At 45.2% G+C, this 9,115-nt stretch overlaps 1 protein-coding gene across 2 annotated transcripts in view; it reads right to left on the bottom strand.

Moving 5' to 3' along the window:
- KMT2A (lysine methyltransferase 2A) overlaps positions 1-5,294 on the bottom strand; it is a 34,685-nt gene extending 29,391 nt beyond the window's left edge. The window contains exons 1-2 of one of the 2 annotated variants that reach the window (XM_019470571.1): positions 5,159-5,189; positions 1,223-1,650 (exon numbers count right to left, since the gene is read on the bottom strand). In XM_019470571.1, the coding sequence (XP_019326116.1) occupies positions 1,223-1,645 (423 nt within the window). In that variant the 5' untranslated portion in view covers positions 1,646-1,650; positions 5,159-5,189. Of the gene's footprint in view, positions 1-1,222; positions 3,892-5,158 lie in introns of both variants that reach the window. The other variant, XM_009273406.2, reaches the window with a different exon arrangement.
- Positions 5,295-9,115: the final 3,821 nt, after the last annotated feature.

A 9,115-nucleotide genomic window follows, 5' to 3' on the forward strand; every position in this document is an offset into this window, starting at 1 on the left:
CTTTCTAAGAAATCGGAATAAAAAAAAAAAAAAAATCAAAGACTCTCGGCCTTTGAAGCCTCGGTTATCCAAGAGAGGATAAACTCAAAAGAACAAGAGGCGTTATTCATTTGGAATTACAAGGTAAGTTTCTACCTGCTACTGAGAAGCAAACTTGCTCATGAAGCCGTATTATCAAGGCATTGATATAATAAAAATCAGAGTCGACTGCAGTTAGACTAACATTCGGTGCTAACTGATCCAGCAGAAGCCAGAAGTAAATCAAGCTGTTTGATAGCTTTGTAGCTGCTGGCCTTTAAGATGAGGGGCTTGTGTTTTCTGAGGTGCTAAAAGAAATGTAGCATTTTAGTGCAATTTTCCATGTTTTCATCATAGGATTCTGAAATATCTCCTACTAAAAGAACTCCCCCAAACAGGTAATTGTGAGGGCCTGGGCTTCTTCTATAGCAGGCCAGACATACGGAAGCATGCATTTCATTCCAGAGACAAAAGCTTGAGAGTTTTCAATTTAAAATATACGCTAGTGATTTTCAACACTAGTGCCATTAAGGAAAGTAGAAGTTTAAATAAAAAGGAAGTATTCTCTGAAAGTGTATTTCACCTACCTTTCTGGTAGCTAAAGAGGACTGCAGAAAAGGGTAGGTTTGGAGCGGGGGAACGGGGAGAGGGAAGAGAGGAAAGCGGTAGGAAACAGTCCCCCAATCAGATGCAAAATCCCAATGGATTTTACTCCCGCCTGTAAGGGGCAGATCATCGCCGTGTAAAGTTTAAAAAAAGAGAGAGACCAAGACCAACTTTATCTTTCAGAAGCCAGCTTTATGCTCGAGAAGGGCCCTCAAGAAACATCGAGGCCAAGAAAGACTACTGCAGCTTGCTGGAACCGTGCTTTTAAGAGTGAGTACTACTACTCTAGATGATCACTTTGCTTAGATTTATTCAGAGTAACCTAATAAGCAGCTACGATGTACTGATCTCTAAAAACGCATGCAGCTTCCCCCCTGAGCTGACTACACAGCAGCTCCCTCTCCCCCTCAGCTTCTGCCCAGGGCTTCTCGTTTTCGGATCGTTTGCCATCTGTTGCACTAACAGCTGCTTAGCTCGGTACGTTAATTCTTCATGCTTAGGATACGAAAGCTACTTGTGACTTTCAGCACAAGTTCAAAATAAGATGCCTCTAGCAAAAAAAAGAAAAACCACCACAAAAACTTGGAAGAAGGAGTACCTGTGCTTTTGGCTGATCTGCTTGTTTGAGGGACTTGCTCTTCTCAATCTTGTACAGCTGGGCTTTTGCCTTTTTCAGAAGACTGGCCACCCTCTTATCAGTCATTGGCAGTTTGTCTGCTTGAGCCAACATAGAGCTGATGGAGGAAGCGGAATGTTTAACAGTGCTTGACGAAGGAGCGGAAAGACGCAGGGCTTTTTCCTTCTCCAAAGACGGCACAGTGGGGCTGAGGTCCAGATCTGATTTATCTAACCCCCCTCTACCTTTCTTGGACGTTTTGGTTTTGATGGCTGCCGTATCTACCAGAGCAGCAGTGGAAACGTCTGCCGTGGGATCTATTGCTGTAGACTTCTTCCGGCCGGCAGTTTTTTTGGCAGATGACGATGCTGCAACGTCTTCACTGACAACTTTTTCTTTGGGCATTTTACCTACAGGAAACAAAGCAGAGCTACTCTGAATTTCTGACCCTTTTCTCCTTTTCTCTTTCCTTGACTCCCGTTTGTTCTCCTTTTCTCTCTCTCTGTCTTTCTCTCTGCTCTTGTCCTTCTCCAGGCTTTTGTCAGCGTCTTTATCTTTGGAGAGTTCCTCTGCTGCCCTGTCCTTGTTTCTGCCTCTCTCTGTCTGGGGACTCGACGTGAACCAGGGAAAGAGAGGAGTAGGGCTACTAGATGAAAAAGGCTCTGCCGGAGTGCTAGTCTGCTTCCTCGGTCTCTGGCTTCTTTCTGTTGATTCCCCAGACTGCGTTAGGGAATGGGAAGGAAAAGTAAAAGTTGAATTTAAGGCACTAGTGGCAAGAGAACTAACAGAAATGCTAGTTAATGAGGAAGAGACAGAAGACTGTGGGGCGAGAGTTGTCAGGTCAGAGGTACTAAGTCTCCCGCTTCTCGTCCTCATGGAGTGTGAAGGAGATCTGGGTTCCGATCGGATGGGGCTAAACACTCTCCTCTTCCGCTTCCGAGAAGAGACACCTGTTGCAGAGGTCCCTGTAGTGGTTCGACCAACCGATGAGGGCAGAGTTACAGATTCAAAGATCCTGGAGTGGGCCTCGCTCGGCGTGAATCTGGGCGCTCTCAGGAGAGGACTTCTCTTGTGCATATCAAACCTCGTTCCAGAGTGAAGAGAAAACAGACGTGCTGGAGCTGTAGCACCTGGCGTTGAGAAGCCGGATGCAAAGCCAACGTCCTCCGGTGTCAGCGGTGGGGGTCTGAAGTTATCGAATATCGGTTTGCGAATAAGTCCCTCTTTGGCATATTTTGCTGATGAGAAGTACTGTGGTTCTGACCTGGAATGCTTCAGGGAGGTCCACCTAAACGTCGGCTCTCGCAGAATCGACTTCCGTTTCTCTTGCATCGGCGCAGCAGAAGCAGGAAGAAAGGGTGAGGCTAACGGTATGGTAGGAGGCATAAGCCAAGGGGTATGGTCCGAGATGCTGGAAGCAGGCTGCAGCGGTGGGGGGGGAGTGAGCAAAGGGGGAGGAGGAGAGGAGGAGGACTGCTGCTGTGGCACGCTTGGTAAGGCTGACAGCTTTTTAGCAGTCCTTTGGCCAAAGCTTCTTTCTGTTATCGAAAATCTTCTGTTTCTCCTATCGCCATTATCGTTTTCAGGGGACTGAGAAACAGGCAGCGGTGCATGAACTTCTGGAGTATTGCTTCGCTCTTCAGAAAGCGTCTGCATCTCCTCAGAAGCCTGGGAGTCCGTAGACGTATCCACGCTGGGGCTACTGGACCGCGAGGAGTCCGAAGACATCTGAGACGAATGCTGAGAAGCAGCGCTGGACTTTTCACTGGAGCCACAAGACGTAGCGCTGAACCTGCTGTTTGGTGTGGATTCTAGTCTGGATATTTTAATAGGAGGATCATAGTCTTCATCCTCAATGAACCGTTTGGGTGTTTTAATAATCCGTGAAGAGATAGCACTCACAACCGGCATGATGAACTGTCGGATATTTTTAAGCTGGGTTCTCCCCTTCCTGCCCTGCAGTTTGGCTGCTTCTTTCTCGATCTTTTTTTGCGCCCCCTTTTTAGCCTTCTGCAAGAGTTGCTTAGCAATTGCAGCATCCGTACGTTTGGTGGAAGGTATAATCCTAACAGGCTTAATCCTGCGTGGACTCTGTCTGACAGCAGCCTTTTCTTCTTTCGTAAGAGGTGGCGTGCCATCCTTTTCTTTGCGTATCCTTTGGGGTTTCTCCAGCTGCGAGTTTATGACTAAGGTCGAGGAAGTCTTTAAACGTTCAGAGGACGGCGGCCTACCTCTCCTGCGCACGATCTGAACGCTCTTCCTCCCAATCTGAAGTTTTGCCCCAGGCTTAAATTTAGATTTCAGTGGGGAGAGCTTACTAGTTCTTAATTTCTTGATTTTAGTTGCTTGCTGAAACGTAGTGGATGGTGACCTTTTGATTTTTTTCAGACTCTCTTTTTCTTCTTTACTGCCCTTCTGAATGTCCGATGCATCCTTTACTTGTGACAATTTGAACTTCATGCTCGTAAGCGCCGGAGGTCTTCCTCGTCTTTTTTCCCCGCTCTTCAGCTCCTTCTTCTTTACTTTCTCCATGGATGTGGTTTCAGACTTGCTCGAAGGGGAACACACTGATGAAGAGTCTGACAGTACAGCTGAACTTCGGTCAGAGCTGCTCCGGGGCCTCCCGCGAGGCTTCCGTGGACTAGACTTAACTGAGAGGGAAGTAGAGAATGCAGAGCACACGTTAAACTTCTCCAAGTGTCGGATCAGCATTACCCAGGTCATGCAAGTATTTGCTCAGTATCAGTCACACTGCCCGTACAAGTCGCCAAGACGTTTCAGTTAATCAACAAATAAAAATACAGTTTTATCAATACATGTGAAGAGTACCTTCCCAACAAACCTCTTCCCCCATATAAAATATGAAGTAGATAATTTTTTTTAAAATGCAAGCTTGCCTTCTCACAACAACTATATATGCAATGGCACAAAACCACTATCAACCTAATGTCGAGAGGGAACAATAATTCTTAAGGGCACGTGCCACCTTTCAAACAATTAAAAAAATTGTTTGTTTGTTTTTTTAAGCAGATCACAGCTATCTGAAAGGGAAAATAAAAAATCCTTCTTCTCTAGTACCATCCATCTGCACTGCTGAGGGATAGGTCAGTAAGGCAAGAATGACATACGGGGAGAGGTTGATACAAGGTCATTTACTAAAAAACCTGTTTTTAGCTTCGAAACACAGCTAGCACTTGGCATTGCACTTGGAATCATCAAGCAGATGCGCAAGACTTGATTACTCACCTCTACCAATGCATTTCAACGCATGCCCACCAAACCCAGCTATTCCAGTTCTGGGTCTTCACATAGCTCTGACAATGTACTTCATTCTTCATTCGAAACACCCTATTAGCAAGGCTCTCCACAGCAGAATCTGCTGTCAAGGCCAAGCTGAGTAGATCATTGTGGTGAATGAGCAGAGTGCTGTGGCGAGAGCATTTATTGACAACAATCTAAATCAAAGCTGAACTCATTCCCTGGCAGTCCCATCATGATTTGATCCTACATCTTGAAAGTTGAAAATGCAACAGACTTAGCTACAGCTTATCCTCAAGTGTTCTACATTTGTTTTGTTTCCAAAAAAGTGAAGGTTCCAGTTACAGGTGATAATGAGTCTGTTGAAAGACACTGAAATATTCAAACCAGTTTTAGATCCTTACTATTAACATAATTGCCTCTCCAAAACCCTAACATGAGGTTTCAAATACTGGTTTCATCAGTATAACTCTTTTACTCAAAGTCTCCCTGCTCCGTAACGGATCAGATGTAAAAAGTCCAAAACTAACCGAGGCGAATCCAAAGACTGGGGTGGCTGTTATGATGGATGAGATTTGATGGAACAAACAGGAGAGGCATGGCAAAACCATCACAAAGGAGAATACAAAGTCAACATCCAATCCTGCGACTCAAACATACCTGTGGGGGACCTGGTGGGACTTCGTACTTTGACTTCTTCATCTGAACCAAAACCTAAAAACTGTTCATCCTGCAATGAGAAAGCGGATAGAAATTTGAAGACGTGGACATTAACATTAAAACAAACTTCACTATGATCAAAGCACGAAAGAATTCTAGAGGCTTTTCCCTCCCCAAGTAACATACTGGCATTTGTTCTTCTAGCAAACAATTGCTAAAAAGGAAATGCAACTTTTATATATACACATATAAAGCAGCTATAGTTCACAGCTATGGAATGATCAAAAAGAGTTATGGGGAAACAAAGGACAAGTATACATGGAAACAAACCTTTAATGCATAAAACTTGCTGCTCGTATCAAACCACAAATGTCTACTCTTATAATTATTCATACTACCCTAAAGACATACTCCAGCAGAAGAAGTGTTTCCGTGTTTATTTTTCTAGTACAAATGTAGACTAACTTCCTCCAGACTCATTTAAAAGCCTCTCTGGATGAGCAGAAGCATCTGAGGTCTATAATTTTGCCTGAGCATCCCGGAGCTTGAACAAGACCTCAGGGCTTGCTCCGGTCCCTTTCTGACAGCTTCCCTGAGGGAGGGCTTGCCACCCGCTCCCGCAAGACCCAACAGCAATGCTTACGGCCTCTGGAAAATGCACGATTTCAGGTCGGCATGCCTTCAGATGAATCCCGCCCTATCAGCTCCGTCACGCAACAACCTCCAAGCCTGGCTAAGGAACAAGTCAAAGTAGACTAAAGCTACTGATGGGAAGACAGAGTCATCCCTACAACGCAGGCGGCATTCATACACCCCAAGAGCCGCAGCCTGTCATAGCACTAAATATCTAGAAACACTGCAAACCAGTGAGGTGGCAGAACAAGCTTTCTCTCAGAGGCACCAAAGGTTGTTTCCTCTCCTACGGTTCCCAGCAAAGTCACCACCAAAAAAGCGTTTCTTGCTAAGGAACCACAACCGTTGCTAATTGTTACATTTCAAAGAATAACGAAATTAATAGCCATGTAGGTAACATTACAGAACGTCAAGGACAATTTTCTTAAAAATTGACTCGATTACGGTAAAGTGGGTTTTGTTGTTGGTTTGGGTTGTTTTTGTGTTTTTTTACATTCACGTCAGACTTTGTCTTTAGGAGAGATGAAAACCTGACTTCCACTGTAAAGCTCCTCCCTCTGACAGAGACATGACGTTAAAGGCACTCTGTTCACATTAAGACAGGCTTTTCAGGGAGTATGCAAAAATGTCAATCCTATTCGTCTGCCACCAGAATTTGTGACACGTTTTCGTTTTTTACATTTTTCCAGCTTTCCTAGTCCAGTTTCACCTCAAGTATTTACGTTCGCCAGTCTTAAGTTTCCTCTGAACTTTGAAAACAGAGATGTCACTTGCTGCTTGCTTCTTTAAACTGCTGTGCAATGTGGCCGTGCGCTAGAAAGTAACTGTGCTGTTTCTGTACCAATTTGAGTCTGCAAAGAGCTTTGAGAAGAGCAAGTGCTACAAGAACAGTATCCTGAAAGTAAAAAGGTGCAACACTGTCAATAGGAGAAGGTGTGCTGTGCAAAGAAATAACACTATTTCCTGATGTAGCTTAGGCTTGATGAAAGACTTTGTCAAAACGGTGCCTTTATTCTGCCTTGTGCTTTGTACATTAAATTTCTACTTCATCTACTTACAGGACAGACCACAAAGAAAGTCTCAGCTACTGAAACCACAGTTTAGTTTTAAAGAAATTAAACCACATGCACTGAGACCCATACCCATGTCTACAGGAAAGTCATGATGTGATAAAAAGCAGCAAGGCTTAAGACAAACTCTTTCTAAAAATTTTCTGCTTGGTTTCCATTTGATGAGCCTCAGTATGAAACAATTCAAATAGAGTAAATATTCTGAACAGAAGGCCATTCAAGTTTTCAACACAAATATTGCTCTAGCGAGTCAAATAAAATACATACACACTTAGGCTGCAGTTCATAACTGCTGTAAGCAATTATCACCGCACATTGCTGGGGAGGGGGACAGTCCTGCCCTTCCGCACACCCCTGCTGCCTATCTGCCCTTTGCAGTTGCGGCAGTGATGCCAAGAAAACCGGAAAAACCAACGATAAAGCAATGTAAAAGAAATAAAATTACACCAGAATGTGTTCTTTCTACCCAAGGAACCTTGCATCACGCAGAACCCCCAGAGACCTTTTCCTGAAAGCGAGAAGCTACCACTTCTCAACTTTAATCCGACAGCAGTAAAACCAGAGTGAGAAAGGCTGCAGAAGCGCCCGGCTCCCCGCTCGCCTGCGCACAGCACTGCGGATCAATGGCCCCGTCACGCCTGCCCGCCACTCCCCAAGCACGTGGGCTGCCTGCAAGATGTAAACACTGCTGCGCAGGCACTGCCTTCGCAGGGACGCGCGCCCGGGGAAAAGGGTCCCCGGCACCGACAAAAGGAGAGGCTGTTAACAGGGACAAGTTCGGGCTGAAACAGTCTAACCACTGAGAATGCAAGCAGAAAAATAACAAGCTACCTACAAACAGTCGGGTTTAGAAACGCGAAGAGAACAGCCGCTCACCCCACGCGACTTCTTCATTAGCCTACCAAAAACCGAGATCTGCAGCATTTTCAAACACACCATCATGCGCATATAGCGTACGCCGGGTACAGAGAAAGGCCAAATAATGCTGACTTTTGTGGGTACGAGCACATCTCCCACAAGGAAACGGAACTTATTGCCGCAAGCAGAAGACCCTTCAGGCATGTATACAGCCCCTTATAGGAGAAACCTACAGACTGCTTGGTGAAGACAGACAGCAGTGATTTCCCCCCATAAAACGATTCATTTCCAAGCCTCCCAGCTCTAACTGAATAGCTCCCCAGCGCTTCATTCGCTTGCTGCGCAGGAACGGCTCTGAGCAAGGGGCAGCTCGCCGGCTGTACTTCCAGAACCACAACGCTGCAGCGTGAGAAGCGTGCCTGACAAACACAGAGCCCTCGCTAGGGCAATGTCAGCATACTCAGCCCCTAAGGACTAGTCACATTTCCAACAGACCATTTAAAACACTAAATACTAAATAAACAAACAAATTATTTTCAGGAAAAGCAACAGACACAAAGGCTTATTTACAAGACTGATTTAGAGACCATCCCTGCCTAGAGAGGAAAGTAAGTTCAGTGTAATCTAAAATAATACCTTATGCTAAAATCAGTTACTGGCGCTTGACTTGCATGTGTATGAAACGCTCGCTGTTGGCCAACTGCTGCAAACCTCCAGTAACAAAGGAAGAGACGCATCCAATATTAAATACAGTCTCACGCAGCTGCAAATAAAAATAACCTCATATATAACAACAAAGTTGCAGGGGGGCTGACTGTGTGCAGCTAGACCTTAGGAACAGGAAAACAAGCATGCATTTAAAGTTATGACTTGACAGTTTGGTGTTCAAAGGTAGCAGTGTCACACAGCAGAAGCGTCTTTTCTGCGGGCTGTTCTTCTGCCCAGAACAAAACACTGGGCCTGAAGACACACAAGAACCCGTAGTGTGGCTTTCTAACGCTCCAGCCACCCCGCCACCTTTTTGTGCTCTTTATGAAAAGAAAGAGGTATGCGACTTTTACTCCCACTAAGAAGGTTGTTCAGATTTGCTTCCCTGCTGCCTGGCCCAGATGAGGATTTCCATACAAGCACATGGTGAAGACGGTTGGAGAGATGAGGAAACAAAGCATGATTTCTGCAGGAGGAATCCCCATTCCTGCTATCTCGAAATGTCTATCCCCACCCCCGCTATCACCAAACCACCCTGACAGATACACCTTTTCTACAAATATTTGGGGGCTGGGACCACGAAGCAAATAACAAAACACAACTAACTGTCTTGACTTGCATCTGCCTCTGAGTTCACGTGGCTACTACGAATGTTTTCTTCATGTTGTTATTCGGGGTCCTAAAACCC

The sequence above is a fragment of the Aptenodytes forsteri genome, unplaced genomic scaffold (assembly GCF_000699145.1).
Source record: "Aptenodytes forsteri isolate BGI_AS27 unplaced genomic scaffold, ASM69914v1 Scaffold187, whole genome shotgun sequence".
NCBI lineage: Eukaryota > Metazoa > Chordata > Aves > Sphenisciformes > Spheniscidae > Aptenodytes > Aptenodytes forsteri.